Source organism: Atractosteus spatula, chromosome 14 (genome assembly GCF_055471065.1).
Source record: "Atractosteus spatula isolate fAtrSpa1 chromosome 14, fAtrSpa1.hap1, whole genome shotgun sequence".
Taxonomy (NCBI): domain Eukaryota; kingdom Metazoa; phylum Chordata; class Actinopteri; order Semionotiformes; family Lepisosteidae; genus Atractosteus; species Atractosteus spatula.
The window spans coordinates 8,339,741-8,358,365 of record NC_142719.1 but is presented as its reverse complement, the minus strand read 5'-3'; the positions used below and the strand labels follow the sequence as shown (position 1 = coordinate 8,358,365).

Below are 18,625 nucleotides of genomic sequence, written 5' to 3'. Positions count from 1 at the left end.
TCAGGGAACACTGTGCTTTACAGCTATTTTGAGCTGTACAATATTTTTACAAGTTTCGCGAAATTTCGTCCTTGCTGTGAAGTCGACAGCACTTGACTAGTGCGATTTGTCAGAATTGGTATAGGTAAAAGATTATTTAATTTAACGTTTTTGCGGGATATTCATTTCCAAAGAGTACGGAGATATATAGTAATAACGATGTATTTAATGGTTTAATCACATTTTTAATCCCATAGCTGCGGGTGTACAGCAAAAAGTTATCTTTCGTCCACAAAATTGTAAACAGTTCCACAGTTCAGCAGAGTCTAATCTGCCCCCTTTCGGTAGTAGCGCAGATATTTCTATGGAGAGAAAATAGTTTATGGCTACGTTGTGATTTGACCCGGAAGGAGTCATATGGAGGTTGGAAGGTAAACACGTGTGTTGCGTGAAGAACTGGGGGAAAAGTGCGGTTGGTGGAGCAGCGGATTATAAAGGTAGAATATTTCTGGTTTTTATAAAGTTGGTTTGAGACGTCTGTTGATATTTAAGTTAAACGAGACAAAACGATAACGTAATTTAGCGATCTGAAGACTGGATTGCGAAATTCATTGTTTTGCTTGCTGTAACCGACCACAACTGTCTTAAACTTTGCTACCCTAACTCCCATTTCTTGACTGCATGTATTTGTAACATACAGAGGGATTAAAGAAAACCGCTGTATATAAATGGTTATTTTTCCCTATAGCTGTTGATCCTACATTAACTAACAGAGGTAACTAACGTACTGACAGCAGTGTATGCACCTTATATCTCATCAGATTCTGATCAAATTAATCAATTTCCTAACTACTCCTCTAGCATGGTTACAAGGGACAGACATCGTGTTGTCCTTCCACTGAGATGTTAAGATCAGATCACTTTATTGGCCATATACAGTTTCTTGCATTAGGAATTTGTCTTTTCGCATACCCCAGCTTGCTCTCCATGAGACACACAGACAGGGAGAGAGAAGCTTGGGGTCAGAGCACAGGGTCAGCCATTTATACGGCGCCAGCTGGGGTTAAGGGCCTTGCTCAGGGGCCCAATGGAGTAGGATGTCTGCTGGCTGCAGGATTTGAACTGGCAACCTTCCAGCCACAGGCGCAGATCCTTAAGCCACAGTGCCCCCACTCCGCCCCAGTTGTTGTCTCGAACACCAGTACATTGTGTTCTCTCAAGTAAAATACCAGATGGCATTTGTGTTCATGTTTTATCAATAAAGTGTTATTGATAAAACATTCAGCTGGAATTATCCCATTATCCCAATCTGACTTTTTAAAAAATTGAGTACCGTATCCAGGATTGTGTTCATGTTGTGGTCGTGTTGTAGTTGTGTGGATGACCTAGCCATGGGCAAGTCCAAGAGCACTGGAAACCACAAGAGCGACAAGAAGAAGAACATTTCGAAGCTGTGGAAGACCAAGCGCAGGACGAAGGACCTGGATCAGATCCACGAGGACATGAGGGCTGGGAACGCAGACAAGCTGCTGAATCAGGAGGTCGACTACGACGTCACAGGGAACGCTCAGCACTACTGCCTGCACTGCGCGTGAGTGTGCACAGATACTCTGGACTGAATTATTGCATCGCCTTGGGTTTTGCTTGAAAAGGTGGTGCAGTGGTTAGCATTGCTGCCTCGTAGCACTAGGGCACTATGTTCAGTTCCGGACCTGGGGTCTGTATATGTGGAGTTTGTATAATAATAATTGCTTACACTTATATAGCGCTTTTCTGGACACTCCACTATAAGTGCTTTACAGGTAATAATCCCCTCCACCACCACCATCAATGTGCAGCCCCCACCTGGATGATGCAGCAGCAGCCATAGTGCTCCAGTACACTCACCACACCCCAGCTCTCAGTGGGGAGGAGAACAGAGTGATGAAGCCAGTTCATATATGAGGATTATTAGGAGGCCATGATTGGTAAAGGCCAATGGGAAATTTGGCCAGGACACTGGGGGTAACACCCCTTCTCTTTATGAGAAACACCTGGGATTCGTAATGACCACAGAGAGTCAGGACCTCAGTTTTACATCTCATCTAAAGGATGGCACATTTTTTCCAGTATAGCGTCCCCGTCATTATACTGGGGCATTAGGACCCACACAGACTGCACGGTGAGCACCTCCTACTGACCCCACTAATTCCTCTTCCGGCAGCAACCTTAGTTTTTCCCAATAGGGCTCCTGTCCTGGTACTGGCCAGGCTCTCACCTGCTTAGCTTCAATGGTCTGTCAATTGTGAGTTGCAGGGTGATGTGGCTGCTGGCATGTATGTTTCCTCTCACAGACCAAAGACAGGTAGGCTTCTGGGAGAATCCCCCAAGTGAGAGTGCGTGCATGTCTGTGTGTGTGCCCTGCAGTAGACCTGTGTCCCATCCAGGGTGTATCCTGCCTTGGGCCAGTTGCTTGCTGGGATAGGCTCCGGCTCCTAGGGCGATCCTGAATTGGATGCAGTGGTTAGAAAATGGATGGAGGAATAGTATGAAGGTATGTCTCTAGCAGAGGGGTGAGTTGGCTTTACTCCTGAAGAGAATTCAGGTACATCCCCTATGTGACAAGTCAGAGCTGATCCAGAGTGATGCCAGACCTGGTTCATTTCTTCACCACGCTGTGCACAATGTTTAAAATGAGAGGGAGCTTGAGGCCTAGCCCGTCGGATTTTCTGCTGTACTTCCAGCAGAGCTTCTCAGTTTTGAAGAAGTTTTTTTTCCCAGTAGCATCCGTTTGTTTTTAGTGAACCCCATCATATGTGAGTGAAATCTTGCTTGTTTTTTTTGGTGTTTGATACAGGCGATACTTCGTTGATCTGAAAACCCTGAAAGAGCACTTCAAGACCAAAGTCCACAAGAGGAGGTAGTCAATCATGATTGTTTTTTGATTTACAGTATTTGGATTCTAAGATGTTTTACCAAAAAATACTTTAATAAATCTGGGAAAGAAACAAAAAAAACATTTAAGAGAAATACTGCATAGTGTTGAAAACCTTTAGTCCCTTTGAGTTACATGGTTTTAATTCCGGATTAATTTTGAAAATATGAAAAATAAATATGTATTTAAAAAAGTTAAAACAATTGATTTCTTTGCTTGAGTATTTCAATCCAGAGTCACAATATAATACCATGCATTTTTTGTTTTTGGAAACAAAAAAATACATTCATCTACGACATTGCACAAAAACCTGCAAATGCAAGGATGGGATTTGTGTAGATTCTCTGCTTGTTTAACCAAATCTTTTGATCTAATATTCTCTGAATCTTAAGTCAAAATATTAAGAGTTGATTCTGCATGACTTTATAAAAAGTACTTGTTCTACAAACCATGATATAGCAGTAGACAGACTTGTTTGCTTTGTTTCATGTGATGATACTCTGAGATGTGCACAACTTGGTCAAAGAAATGGAGTTTTACAGAAGACAGTGGAATGTTTACAAACTTTTATTTTGCTTTAATAGTGATTAAATCGTGCAGGTTAGAGTGTTTTGGTGTGGAAGCCAGATGTGTCACTGTGTGTTTTGTGAGTCGGGAAAGAAAGAAACAGTTTCTGCTATTCAGTCGTTGTTCTGTGGCATGCTATTATGGTTCCTCTGGTCATAACACTTGTGCTGCCATGACATGGGTGTCACTGTGTTTATCCCCACAGGCTGAAACAGCTCAGAGAAGAGCCCTACACCCAGGCAGAGGCAGAGAGAGCTGCAGGAATGGGCTCTTACATCCCACCTAAAGCTGTGGAAGTTCACACTCAGCCTGTGGAGGAGGATATGAACTGAACAGCCTTGCCTCCTCATCAGTGTTGACAGACTGTTCTCCCGACCTCATCCTTCCAATATAATAACAACACACCTCATTTCTTTCCATGTGATGTGCCTCCTGCTACTTTTCTCAGGGGGAGAAGAAGGGGGGGGGTTATTAATAGATTTGAAATTTTGACAAAATATTTATACAGTATATTTGAACAACACCACACATCTTATAAATTGAATGTGCTGTAGCAGACAGATGTTGCGTGCATAGCTGTGGCACAGCTAGTTCACTGGGACTGCTCAAGAAAGGACTGGAAGAAAATAAATGTCATGTTGTTCTCTTCTTTGCAGTCTTTTGTAGAATGGTAGCAAAACCTGTTTTGTGTTCAAATCAAATTTTAGTATTTATGCCATGGATGATATGGTGATACCCACCTGAACTACTGTCACCAGACATGCCTCTCCAAGCAGGAGGTGCTTTTAAAATCAGTGTGATCTCCTACATGCCTTTAATAATTTGCAAAGAAGCGCCTGGTACAAAATGCGCCGGCTAGGATGTTTGTGAACAGGGGATGTGCTGGCTCAGCAAGGAGGAACTGCCCTAATGAACAAGCATCATGGTCTCCTAGACAGCAAGATCTCCTGTGGAATGTGTATACAGGCAATAAAATAAATTAGAAAATGTCCACGTTTTTAATGTCTTGTAAACGCATCTGGCATCTGTGTGTGATTTTCTCAGTCGGAAGGATCCAAAAGTGCTTTACAAGTAGGAAGGGAAGTCTTCCCAGCTGCTCCCTTGAGGCGGACCCCCTCCTAGAGATATGTCCCAGTGTTAAGGCCACAGCAGATCTACAGGTTTTCAAACCATGCACAGACGTGTTACTGATCCTTTCAGAGCAGTTCTTTATAAAGGTGGAAAAATGCTCTTTCTTTTGGCGTAGAGATAAACACTTTAAATAAATACCCATGCTACACGTGAACCTGGGTTCTGTTATTTAGGCAAATCATCCAAGGACAAAAACAGAAAACAAAAAAAAGAATTCAGGTCTATTTGCAGGAGGCCGGACATTTAGGTCTGTACATCCATTTCGTAAGCACTTCTTCTGATTCAGGGTCTTGGGGAGGCCGGAGCCTATCCCAGCATCAACGAGCACGGGCAACATGGGCCGATTTTCCCAGAAGCCAGTTAACCTGCCACTACATTTTTGGACTGTGGGAGGAAACCCACGTGAACATGGAGAGAATATACAAACCCCTTGTAGAGAGCACCCCAGGAACTGAGAAGCAGCACCACTGTGCCACCCAACATTCATATCCTCAAGCTTTAATGAAGTATTCCTTATTTCTGTTGTGGAGGGTTTCACTAATTGAAAGATTATTAAAATGAGCAAGGCGTACAATAACTGTTTAAAAATCAGCACCACTTTCTTTAAACAGTAATGAAAACAGTACTGTCTTAAAACTAATATACTAGTATACTAAAAGTGTGTATGTAGCAAAGCTGTACTAACCGTAAGAGATCTATATTCGGTGGGTAAAATTGGAATACAAAAACTCAAGCAACCAAGAAATTTAAGTTTGAATACTTAATGAAAAACAACATCTTTAACCTCTGAATTCATATCAAACGCCTGTTCTGCACAAGTCGGCCCTGTGTCGTGTCGGTAGCCGCTTCAGATGTGCACGGAATCCGGGCGCTGGCCCTTTAAGGAAACTATTCAGACAGCGATCCCTAGGGGAGTCGGAAGAAGTGGAAAAGGGCAGGGCTGTCTCTTTAACACAGCTGCAGTGTGCAGAGAGGGGCCGAGGGCAGTCTTGTGGCCGGACACAATAGGGTAACTTTACAAGACAGAGCTGGATGAGACACTGGAGTAACGCTGTTAAAAAAAAACCTCCTTTACATCCGTCCATCTTGGTATGGAACAGGTCCAAAGCATGAGCGCTTTTTGTTTTTAGCCGACGAATAATCCAGGGGGAGAGCGAGAGAGATGTCCTCGGACGTGAGGAAAAGAAAAACGAGTCCCGATAAGCAAGCTGTGGCCTCTGGTGGTGATAAGCATGTGGGAAACGCGTTGCACACCAGAGCGGTACTGTCCCAGAGGTCGCCTCGCTCCTGGCTTGTCGGACTGTTGCCCAAATTATTCCTTTTGCTTATAACGGTCCCGCTTGCCGCCCTCGGCATCAAATACTACCTGGATTCGCAGCTTCTCAAGCGGCAAGTAAGTGATCTGTTACGAATTGAATGTAAGGAGCATCACATGGTTTTCATAATCAAAACGCAGTGATGGAAAATAAACGGCGATGTGTCGCGACTGGCTCAACACACGAGTTGGAACTGTAGCCGCAATTACTGTTACTTTGAAGTTGAAGATGCTCATGGGTGCAAGCGGTTGATATTGGCACCACCTGGACGAATGTAGTATGTTTATTGCTATTTTAAATTACAATTTTTGTGTTGCTCGTAAAACGGGTCTAACACATGCCCTTTATGCAAATGTTTTTCGTCTACGACAGTTTAATTTATCTCAGTTTTCTCGGCAAATCTTCGTTCAGCTGTTCAAAAAGAGTGATATTTGGTTTCTACAGGTTTGAAAAGGGAGCGTTTTACTGAAAGGAAATTCCCTTTCTTGCAGAAGTAATCTGATGTCTTGGGGGGGGGGGGGGGTGGAGGATTATTATTGTGAACATAGAATACCTCGTGTAACTCAGAAGTCAGATTGTCTCATTTGAACGAATTTGCTTTACATCATGGGCCAAACTGCGGATGGGAAATTAACCGTGAAATAAGTAGAACATAAATCACATGGTACTCTCGTAGGAAGGCACCGCTGTTCCGGAATGAAAATGGTCCTCTGGCTGCCTGTCCGGACCTTGGACAAGTTCTGGTTCTGACCTTATAAGGCAGGCTGGCTTCCGACCATTAAACAGCTCAGCCAGAGGTTCCCCTGCCAACATCTCGTTGGAACCTGCACGATTCGCACGTCTGTGCCCTGGAGCGGTTTCAGCTCTCTTGTCTTGAGCTCATTAACGATTGCATTGCTCCCACACTGTAAGCTGCAGTGTACTTACGTCTTCTCAACTCGTTTTTTATTGCAAACTAATTTAATACTCATAGAAAGGGGGTAAAAAACAGTAGTGTTACCAGCTCTTAGCTGTACATTTTATCTGGGTAAAATGTTGGATATTCAAAGTGCCCTATTGAATGAATGCGCTCAAAAACAACATGGCTCAGCAAACAAAGTTTCAGTATTTAATATGCACTATTTTGATGCACTATGCCACTCGAAAGCTTGATCACCAGCTGCATCTTCCTAGTTGGCTATCTAATACAGCTGTTTAAAGCTGTGCCAATTGCCCCCCCCCCCCTTCCCAATACTGTTCCATGAAGTTGGCTGTCTGCTCCCTCGGGGCGGACAGGAAGGGTCACACGTGTTCTCTGCAGCCGCTGTGGAATCACTGGGATTCAGCACAAACACATCGTCCAGCTTGTCAGACTGTAAGGTCAGCCAGATAAACGGCACCTTTTTCAATTTCCAGTCAGGTAAGAATAGACACCAGCAGCGTGACATTAAATAAAGATACATGTACTCCATAATTAATCCTGTTACGGTTGTAAATGAACAATATAAAATTACTATTGCCAAGTGAGCAAACTTAATGGGACTTGGAATTATAGAGACACTGGCAGAACCTTAAAAAGTCAAAGTAGCCTCAGCTGGAAGAGTTTCTGATTTGAGCTCCGATGTTAAGATGCTATCCTGCCTGCCATCGATTTCACGCTCCATTGGGGTGTTCTGTGAGCCTCAGCCGTGGTGCCTTCTGGGTGCAGTGGAGTGACCCAGATTCCCGCCAGTGCCTGGGGCCAGCAGCGCTGGTGCACCGGAAATGAACGGGCTGTGTGTCTCTTTCCAGGAGGCGGGCCTGCACTCCCTAGGAAATGAAGGACTCTTCCTCTTCTCCTCCCTCGACCTGGACCATGACATGTTCCTCAGCCCAGAGGAGTTCAAGCCCATCGCGGAGAAGCTCACCGGTACTGAGCGGCTGGAATGGCCTGCCTTCACAGTTCCCTTGCAGGCGGCTGGCTCAGCAGAGTTGTACTGGAGCAGGAGTGTTCAGCCTTGGTCCTCAAGAGCCATAGTCCTGCAGGTTGGACAGGGACCCTTAAATTGTCACTGAGCAGAGATCTGGAAACCACGGCCGATTTCTTAATTAAGCCACAGTCCAATCTGTAAGAGGAAAAAACTGAACTACTCCAATCGGTAAAATTAAAGCGTTTTTTTTTATTAGGTTATACTATTGACAGCAGAGAACACGGAATGGAGTGAGAACATTGAGGTAAACAAACACAGTCCTCTTAAAGAGCAGATCGATTGTCATCTGTTTTCAGGGTTTAGCCTTCTGTCCTGTGTGCTGCCTTGTCTAATCGAAGAAGGGTTTTGCGTTCTGTGTGGGTTGCTGCTGATTGTCCATGCTAAAACAGTCAGCCATCAGACTCGGCTCTATGAACGCTCAAGTGCAGTGGTCACAGGCCACCTTGTCCTTGTTCTAGGCTTCATTTCAGAAAGGTATCGTTGGCTGGAATGAAAAGCAGAAAATGCTTATGGCTCCCAGGACCAGGGTTGGAACCCCTCCCCTCCTTTGGGGGGTCCCTAGGTGTTAGAGTACCTAAGAGCTGGAGAGAGGAAAAACAGCAGAATCTGAGGGAGAGTAACTTTCCTCACATGCACTTGGAACTCCTAGGGTCTGAGCATATTGACTCGTATTCTGGTACTGGTTTACCAGCTAAGCAAATTGGTTTGCCCTTGATGCTCAGGAAGGGCTTGTCCCCTCTGCCTGTGTCTCCTGTCCAGGAATCACCCCTCCCTCAGAGTTTGAGGAGGAGCTGAGCCACGATCCCAACGCAGAGGCCCTGACGTTGAAGGCCAGCTTCCAGCCCCTGCTGATGGACAGCATGACCAAGAGCAAAGACGGTTTCCTGGGGGTAAGGAGGGGTGGCCCTGTTTTAGATGTTGCTCGATTGGCGCTCTTGACCAACAGGGTTTTTGGCCAAGCTCAAACCGCGCACCTGTTCCCCTGTTTCCCCAGGTCACGCGGAGCGCTCTCAACGGGCTGCGCACCTGGACAAATCCCGCCGTCCCTACTGCGGAGTACTCTGCCAACCAGTTCAGGGCCTTCCTGCCCCCCAAAAACAAGCTGGAGGTGGGGGACACCTGGTGGATCATTCCCAGCGAGCTGAACTTCTTCACCATCTACCTGCCCAACAACCGCTACCACCCTCCCACACCCAGGGGCAAAGAGGTGACTGCTTCTTTCCACCCGGGGCAAAATGGGTAACTACCCTCCCACACCCAGGGGCACAGAGGTGACTGCTTCTGTGCACCCGGGGCAAAATGGGTAACTGCCCTCCCACACCCAGGGACAAAGAGGTAACTGCCTCCCTGCACCCAGGGGTAAAGAGGTAATCACCTTCCTGCACCAGGGGCAAAATGGGTAACTGCCTCCCTTAACCAGGGGCAAAGGGGTAACTGCCCTGGCCTTGTTAGCAAGCCATTCTCCATTTCTTTAGGTGTGATTTAATATCAGTTTTTTTAAGATGGAATAAACGCTGGCAGATTTACCATAAAGAACAGGCCATAAACGTAATGCAAAGCCTACATTCAAGTTTTAGTATTTGACTCAGAAACGTACTCATTATACGAGCATTTTATTTCTCTGTATCAGATTTGGTAAACCTATTTTTTGGTGGGCTGAGAATACTACAACTTGTTTTGAAGTTGTTAAATCTATTGAAGTTGTCAGGACATTTCTGTTACATTAGAAATTAATTCCACCTTCACACACAAACATTAAGATACAGAGCATGTTTTGGGTTAGTGGTTTCATGTTCAGCGTATGATTAGAAGTCACCTGAAGATCAGTCACATTTGAATATAGATCTGTGGTCATAACTTGTACGGCTGTGCAGCAACATTGCCTTTGTGCTTGTCAGACTTAAAGGCTTCTTCTTAGTTGTTACCTTTCATAAATACACCCGTCCATCCACTGTCAAAATGCTGGTTATTTCTGCTAAAGATTGCAGCCGTGCAAAGCCTGTCTAAGGAGCATGGGGCTCAGTCCTGGATGGGATGCCATTTTATTGCTGGGCACAGGAATAATTCAGAGACACTGGCCTTTTTGCACAAAACACAATTGAGTTATTATCCGAGTGCCATTAACCATTCACAAAGCCGCAAAGTGAGAGTATAACTCATACAATATACACAGTGTGTCTGTATATTTTTTTGCACTCTTGGGAGGCAGTTTGTCTTGAGAAACGTGGGCGAAACTGGAGTGTGCCAGAGAAAATCTGCATGAACACACGGAGATCATGCAAACTCCACACAGAAGTCTGAGAGCAAACACGGTTGAACATATGTGAACAAAATGTTTTTTTTTCCCCTCTCATTTCCAGGTGATAATTCACACCCTCCTCAGCATGTTCCACCCCCGTCCCTTCATAAAGCCCCGCTTCGCCCCTCAAGGATCCGTGGCCTGTATCCGCGCTGTCAGCCAATTCTACTACGACATCGTCTTCAGGTCCGCACTCTTTGGATTTGAATATTTTTTCATATGAGACTTGCTCATCTTATTTCATGAAAGTGTGAGCTGAGTTATTACTTCTGTCCTTTTCAGTGGTTTCAGGCCAGTGTGTGCTGTAATGTGATGGGTTTAATGTAGAAAGATCAATGATGGAGGAAACAAAAATGTCAGGATGTATTGGCAAAGTGTGTTTTCTTCCTCAGCATTTTTGCACTGGACAAAACTGAGATATTATCCAAGGCCAAAAAACATTCACAGAGCCACAAGTTATAACATTTTTATGTATGTCTGCATATTTATTCTAACCTAGGGAGACAGTAATCCCCCTGTGAGTGCGAAAAAGCCAGCAATGTGAGGTTGAAGCCAGGGTTGTAAATGTTAGTGCCTTCTTGTGTGATGGTGGGTTCCTCTCTTAGACCGACTGCTGTGTTTGGGAGCATTTCTGTTACAAAATGTCAGGCCAGGGCAAGCTGTGATCTCGAAAGAAAAATAAGATGAGATAAATTGTCTCTATAAATATGCAGCATCACATTCAGTGTTTACACATACCAATTTTGTATTGCTAACTGGAGGGTCACATAGAGTATTTTCAAAAGTCCAGGACAACGATAATGGGTTAAAGATTTTTTAAAATATGTACACAGTATGTCTGTGTGTGGAGGATAAATTGTGTTGGTGACAAGATATATTGTTTATAACTTGTAGATTAATATCCTTTAGATTATTCTTTATTGCCACACTACAATAGTTGGTGCAATTTGCGATTGGTACAGCAAGAACACAGATGACACCATCCAGCCTGTTTAGTAGTTAGTAGCTAAAAGATCTCAGGATCTTATCCAGCTGTTTCTTGCAAGAAGTCAAGTGTCGGCTTCAACGGCATGGTTAAAGGGTTCCATAATCCAGTTTAGATTTTTAGGGTAGGTTTCTGATTTGTCCTTTTTTTTTAAATGTTAGTCTATGTTAAAGTCTGTATTGATTGAAGAGACCTTGGTTGCATTTTAGCAGATATAGCTTTGTGGAAAAAATAAGCCAGGGATTTTGTGACAGGGCTGTATGTCATGTCACTGCTTCTGAAGATTCAGGACTGGAAAACAGCTTCTGGGTCACATGGATATACAGTACCTTACCTTAAGGACAAACAGCCAAAATGGAAATGTCGCCTTTGCATCTTGCTGGTTGATGGTGCAAGTCAGTGGCGGGCAGGAACAATGTGTTCTGTTGCCGCCTCAGGATCCACGCAGAGTTTCAGTTGAATGACGTCCCAGACTTCCCCTTCTGGTTCACCCCGGGACAGTTCACCGGAAACATCGTCCTGTCCAAGGACTCGTCTCATATCCGGGAATTTCACCTCTACGTCCCCAACAACAGGTCAGTGCTGTGTCGGAGTTTCCTCTCGGCACGCTTCAGTGCGCTTAAAAGAGTGAAATGGTTGACCCCTGACCGAGCTGTCCGGGCATCTTTCTGCATGATAATTAAATACGTTACATTCCGACATCATTACATTTTGCTAAATTGACAGACTTTGGTACTTTGTTGTGTGTGTGGGTGAAACAGCCAGCTCAAACTTTCTGTAATGAAACAGGAACCAGTTTTAGGAATTGAGAGTGACTCTAGGAAGAAGAAAGAAAGAATGATTGACAAAAACAAGATTGTTTTTCACTGGTAAGTTTTGGATTCCATTTGAAGCTGAGACATCTCTCTCCCCTCCCTGCAGATCACTGAATGTGGACATGGAGTGGCTGTACGGGGCCACAGAGAGCAGCAATATGGAGGTGGACATTGGCTACCTGCCCCAGGTACTGGACCTCTGAGCTACTGGCACGAAATGAATAGGTGTAGTGAAGGGATAGTCAGACGTACACTTAAATTTCTCAAGCTTTGATATTTCTGTGAAAAGCAACCTTCCAGCCATGGGCACAGATCCTTAGCCACAGTGCCAACTTTTTGAGTCCTAATTCCCCAATGAAGTGATTGGGACACTATACTGTAAAAAGGTGCCGTCCTTCGGATGAGACGTAAAAACCGAGGTCCTGATTCTGTGTGCTCATTAAAAATCCCAGGGTGTTTCTCGAAAAGAGTAGAGGTGTTACCCCCAGTGTCCTGGCCAAAGTTACCCCTGGCCTTTACCAATCATGGCTTCCTAATAATCCTGGTCTATGAATTGGATTCATCACTCTGTTCTCCGCACTGATAGCTGGTGTGTGATGAGTGTACTGGTGCACTATGGCTGCCGTTGCATCATCCAGGTGGGGCTGCACATTGGTGGTGGTGGAGGGGATCTCCATTACCCATAGAGCGCTTTGAGTGGAGTATCCAGAAAAGCGCTGTGTACGTGGAGGGGTTGTCTGTTGATTATGATGAGTGGTCCATGTGCGAGGTGCTCTCTTGCAGATGGAGCTGCAGGCCATGGGCCCCTCCATCCCCTCCTTCATTCACGACGAGGAGGGCAACGTCATAGACAGCCGGGGAGCCAGCGGGGAGCCCGTCCAGTTCGTCTTCGAGGAGATCCACTGGCACTCGCAGATCAGCAGAGAGGAGGCCGCCCGCCGTCTGGAGGTCACCCTCTACCCCTTCAAGAAGGCACGTTCCCTGGTCTCAGACCTCTAGCTTTCAGCCAGTCAGTGATGTTTCTCTTGGGCCTGGACATAGCTATGTGTTATTCAGCCCATCTTACCGCTGCCAGTGGGGAGAGAAATACGGTACAGACAGCTGCCCGAATTCAGACTGCCAGAGCAGGAGTGGTGTTTGGAATCGGAACTAAAAAAGATATATTGTTAGGCTTTGGCGATACTTTAGCGATGATGTCTGCTATCAGCCAGGCCATGTCACACACTGAGGAGATACGCAAGTGAAAGCAAATCCAAAGGATCTGTTTGTGGTTTCTAATATGCCGCTACAGTGAGTGAGCAAGGAGATTGAACATGCGGAAAACTGAAGTTTGTAGAGCAGCACTGCTTCTGCATGTGTAAAAGCTATCCAGCATGACGAAGAGGCCGGGACACAGCACTGCTATAGTCTCGGCCCGTCTGAGTTGTGGCGCATTCTCACGGAGCAATGACCGGCCTTGTTTTGCAGGTGTCTTACCTGCCCTTCCTTGAGGCCTTTGACAGGGCCAAAGCCGAGAACAAGCTGGTGCACTCCATCCTGCTGTGGGGGGCTTTGGACGACCAGTCATGCTGAGGTGGGCTGGCAGAAGCAGGAGGATGGAGGGGGTGGGGGAGTTAGGAGATGACACTGATACTCCCACACTGGAGCAGCTCCACACAGCAGACATGAGGCCAGAGAGCAGAGTGGGAGTTTGCAGAAGAGAAAGTAAAATCCAAATGGAAAGTATAATTGAATAGTAACAAGCCAATATATTTTAAGTGATACAACAGACTGAGATCCTTACTAAGGTATATATCTGGGGCTTGATAGTTGTGATTTGACACACTGGGGTGCATTGCAGTTCCTGATCTTAAGGGATGTCGCAGGATATGATGTGCAAGGCAAGATGTGATGCGTGATTTTGAGTCATGTGATCAGATCTGTTAGGTTTAAATTGACGATGAGGTTCGATTAGATGTGACCTGGGTGTGTGACACCTCTCCTCCCCCCACATTCTCTCTCCCTGCTGCAGGTTCGGGGCGAACTCTCCGGGAGACCGTCCTGGAAAGTTCGCCCGTCTTGGCTCTGCTGAACCAGAGCTTCATCAGCAGCTGGTCCCTGGTCAAAGAGCTGGAGGAGCTGAGGGTGAGTGAGCCAGTGGCCTTGGACCCTTTTCCCAGGGTAGCCAACGTCATCACAGCAACTTCCAGCAGAGTTTAGCAGTACTGTGCTGAAGCAAACCCCAGACCTGAAGCATTTTCTGTCTTAAAAACTTTGGCATCTGGCATGTTTCCGTAAAGCAAGTTGCTCATTGTTTAGTCTTTTTCTCTTGGACACGGTGACCAGTTGGGAAATTTATTCAAATAAACTTTATAGAAAACTGGTACTGAGAAACAGAAACATTGGAAGCACTCCCATTCCCACTGTTACCACCTACAACCTCAAAAACGCGGCTGACACGTCCCTAAGTAAAAGTTATGGCAGCTTGTAATCTTAAGGGGGAACTGCAACACTATTTTTATATTTCAGGGTTAGAAACAATCTGCATTTATGAATACCACAGTGAAAATAAAATGTGTACAGTAACGTAACAAAACAGACGAAGTCTCCAGAATTCTGTGATTTGGAATGAGGCAAAAAAAAAAACTCCTGTGATTTGAAGCGGCCCTGTTAAATTGTAAAGAAGCAGGCTTGTGAATACACTTTTAATCCGACAGAAATATTGCTTTCGAGACATTTTTGCCGAAAAATACAACTTGTTAACTCTGCATGCAGATCACGTGGGAACATTCCTGCGGTGAATTGTCTGCTGCACAACCTGTACTTATTCCCTGGTACATCGCATTGCATTAGTCATTACGGAGACTAGTGAGCAGGAAGGGCTGCTTCACATTTCAATTCACACAAACTCTTGCTCTCTCGCCCGTGGCAAGATCAGCGGTTTGCAACAAAATGGAGACCACACAGTACAAAGTTCACGATTTTGTGCTTCATTCAGAATTTGCCAGCATTTTGCCATACTGTCAATTTATTGTGTCACCGAGATGGTCTCAAGGATCAACACTCCGTAATTTGCAGGAGGGGAGTCTTTTCCAGCCACCTTGTAAGACTAACACTTCCCAACACTTTTGATGTGTCTCCTGGTGTGCGTTTCCCCAGGATGACCCTCAGAACCCCGGCCTGGCCCAGCTGGCTGCTCTGCACCTGGAGAAGTACAACTTTCCCGTGGAGATGATGATCTGTCTGCCCAATGGCACGGTGGTGAGTGAGCCTTGCCCCTTGGTTCCTTGATGTTTTGTTTCCTCTCACTAATGTGGTCCAGTTCGCAAACCCACTGTTAGTCCAGGCTAAACTGTGCTGTTATTCTGTTGAAGAAGCAGGTTTGTTTAATTCTTTGTGCATTTACTTCTGTGACTGTCACGGCATACAGCACCTCCTCTCCAGACATGATTCTTGCATTTTGACGGACACTGTTTTCTTATGGTCTTCATTTTCCGTTGCTGTAAGAGAGATCTATAGCACTTCTGTTAAGTTAAATTGTCCTGTTACAAACCTGTGACAGTAGATTGTGTAAGTGGAGAAAACCCACCTGATGTTATAACTTCGGTTTACCATAATTAAACTGAATCTGATAGCAACTACATATAAATGCATCTTTATGTACACCAGCAATGTTCTTGTAGTTCTTCATTTTCTGCAAAAGATACCTTGTTAACTGACTCTAGAAAAAATGATTTATCAAAGCGTTTAGCTGCAGGTCACACTTGGGTCGTACTTTAACAGGACTACAGTGTGACTTATGACTAATCTGTGACTCTTGCACCTTGGCTGGTTGTCTCTCACAGTGGTTCTCAGCCCTGGTCCTGGAGGAAAACTGTACTGTGTTCTCTGATTTTTGCTGCAGCTGCGTTCATCATCACAGACTCACTTTTGAAGCTTTTAAAATGTTAAACTTTCAGCACTTTGAAAACTTTGAAGGGGATTTTTCATTGGTTTCTTCCCTGAGTTTCAGAACTATCCTCAGATGAGGAGTGCTGCTTGAAAGGCACCCAAATGGCCCTCTGCAGAAGGAAAAGAACAAGCTCAGTCTGAGAGTGGCTGTTACACCTGTGTCCAGTTCATTATTAACTGATCGTCGGTTTTCATAAACCGAAGTTGTTTGTCCGAAATCAGAATGAGCAAGGAGGAAATTCTGTATGGTGAAGTAGTGGGAAAATATACCCTTGAGAAAAAAAGTTTATTTAACTTGGGACTCAGTACAGAAACAGGTTAACCGAATGCCTCAAGAAGTAAGCTGGTCGGTTAACTCCATCCATTAGCACTGCATACTAATGCAGAACTCAGCTAGAAGGAAAACCAGTGGAACACCAGGACTGGAGGCTGCTTGGGAGTCCCCGTTCTGTTTACTTGCAGCTGTAAAAAAAGTGTTTTGGTTTGGAATGAAGGGTCACTGCAATAACGTGTGTAAAACGGTGAGTCTGACTACTGCTCTCTGCCCTTTCTCCCCTCCCCCCGACAGGTCCACCATATCAACGCCAACTACTTCCTGGACATGACCGCCATGAAGCCCGAGGAAACGGAAGGCACCACGTTCAGCTTCGCGGGGGGATTCGAAGACCCCTCCACTTCCACTTACATCCGCTTCCTGGAGGAGGGGATGGAGAAGGCCAAAGAGTACAGGGGGCTGTAAAGGCCAGCGGGAGGCGGGCAGAGGGAGAGCGTCCGGGGGGGGTGGGGGGAGGCTTCTGGGAAACAGAGTCACTATCGGGGACGCGATGTGATTTCCAGACGTTTACATACACCACAGGGGTGTGCTGTTTCACACCTGGGCAGCTGATGTTCCTTTCTTTTTTTGGGGGGGTCTTGAGAATGCTCCTGACTGCAGCTGTGCACGTGGACGGTGTCTCACGCTGATGGCCTTTCTGGCCGAGAATCTCCGTTTCACCAGCCTCTCTACCAGTCGGCGCATGTTCTCAGCAGCACATGGGCGTGTCTGATCCTTGCCCAGACAGGAGCCAGCTCCCTGCTGGAAGCAGACAATCATTATGCCACAAGGATTCCTAAGGATGCTAGCATGTTAGTTTAGGGAACTGTTATAAGTGAGTCTGAACCATCAATGAATACTTTATTAATTATGCTGTTAGTAGTTATTTAATAGGGTGATTGTTGTATAATGATTTTTTTACTTTTAAACGTAACATAAAAATTACGTTTATTGTATGTGTTGGGTATGTATTGGGATTTTAGGTGTTACTCTATAACTGAGGACCGTGCCATTGTCCTGTTGTGACTCACATTATATATACTGAGAGTCATTTAAGTTGCAGCAGGTGACAACTGGAGCACTTGTTGCATTTTTAGTGTCTTTTTTTAAGGATTGCTCATAACGGATCTTGAAATTCTATTATTTCCCTACTGGCGGCCTGGCATGTTTCAAGTCTTGCCTGAGACCCGCACCAAAATAAAAAAAAATGAAACCACAGAATAGGCACATTCCAGTGGCACATGTTCTGATGGAACTGATTTCCTTATCACACGAATAACAGGTTCCATTTTTGCCTTTGCTTGGCTCCTGATGGGCTTGTGCTGTTTTATTTAACCAGGCCAAAACTGGGGTGACTTTCCTAATTTCCTACTTGTTTTTATTTTTAAAATTGTTATACCAAAACAGCAAAGACTGCACTGCGTGAGTTGATTGCCTTACGTTTCTGTTATTTTTTTTCATTTCTTGTCTGTAGCGTTGAAATGTGCAATACTGTACTTCTGTACACTGCAAGGTCCGTTTTCAGCGTTTGCGGTACCACGTACTTGCCTGCAGGGGCTAGGGTGGAGTGGATTCTTGCTTCCAAGACTGCTGCAGTTAGTGACGGCCTTGTCTGAATGCTCTGTGTGGGCGGGGGGAGGTCTGATGTTTTGCGGTGGTCTCTGGATGCAAATCCCCTGTCCTTCCCCTAGAGGAAGCAGATGGTCTACATGCAACACTGCAGCGGGACGGATTTGTTCTTTCTTGTCTGTGCAACGCGACACCCTTGTGGTCTAAGGGCAGCCTAGTCAGGCGAGTCCAAAAACTGTTTGGAGGGCAAAAACCCCACCTTTCCTCACAGATGCTGGTTTTTCGCTGTGTTTTAAAGGTCTCATTTCTTGTTATTTGTATGTTATTTTTTAAAATAAAATCAATCCTGTACGTTTTTGAGTTCTGTCAGACTGCTTTTTGAAAAACCCTACTCCCTTTGCTGATGTAACGCATGTAAAACTACACCAGCCTTCTGATAAATATTCATAGAAACTCGTTTCCCCCCCCCCTTTTGGCGTTTTTACTTAATTATGCGTCATAGGGTGGTAGTGGAGCGTTCGTCTTTCTGATGAGGTGGTTGGGGCAAAAGATCCCATAAAAAAAATTTGGGCTATACATTTCCTAGAATAGAAATTCCTCAGCAGCAAATACTTATCTCGTTCAGTACTGCAGTGTTTCTGCTGTACAGCACCTGGCTTGCCTGGCAAGAAACAACTGACGTCAAGTTGCTTCAGCTGTGAGCTTTAGGTTTCAGGTTCATCTTGAGGATTTTCCAATCCCTCTAAAACTAACCCTTAGAGAACTGCAGTTATAAACCTGTGTCGGTTATGTCAGTACAAACACTGCTGTAAACTGTCATCTGTTCAAGCGCAGGCAACAGTATTTTGTGCTTGCTTA

The 18,625-nt window shown here is 45.1% G+C and overlaps 2 protein-coding genes across 2 annotated transcripts; both read left to right on the top strand.

Annotated features, from left to right (window-relative positions):
- Positions 1 to 370: 370 nt before the first annotated feature.
- Positions 371 to 4,449, top strand: znf593 (zinc finger protein 593). Its single transcript, XM_088932435.1, has 4 exons — positions 371 to 476; positions 1,352 to 1,570; positions 2,816 to 2,878; positions 3,666 to 4,449. The coding sequence occupies exons 2-4, from the start codon at positions 1,371 to 1,373 to the stop codon at positions 3,790 to 3,792; spliced, it is 390 nt and encodes a 129-aa protein (XP_088788561.1). The 5' UTR covers positions 371 to 476; positions 1,352 to 1,370; the 3' UTR covers positions 3,793 to 4,449.
- Positions 4,450 to 5,527: 1,078 nt separating this feature from the next.
- selenon (selenoprotein N) lies at positions 5,528 to 18,120 on the top strand. Its single transcript, XM_088931737.1, has 12 exons — positions 5,528 to 5,984; positions 7,678 to 7,795; positions 8,616 to 8,746; positions 8,851 to 9,063; positions 10,217 to 10,341; positions 11,578 to 11,715; positions 12,062 to 12,143; positions 12,739 to 12,927; positions 13,423 to 13,528; positions 13,967 to 14,079; positions 15,094 to 15,195; positions 16,454 to 18,120. Exons 1-12 carry the CDS (start codon positions 5,754 to 5,756, stop codon positions 16,622 to 16,624), a joined length of 1,719 nt encoding a protein of 572 aa, XP_088787863.1. The 5' UTR covers positions 5,528 to 5,753; the 3' UTR covers positions 16,625 to 18,120.
- Positions 18,121 to 18,625: the final 505 nt, after the last annotated feature.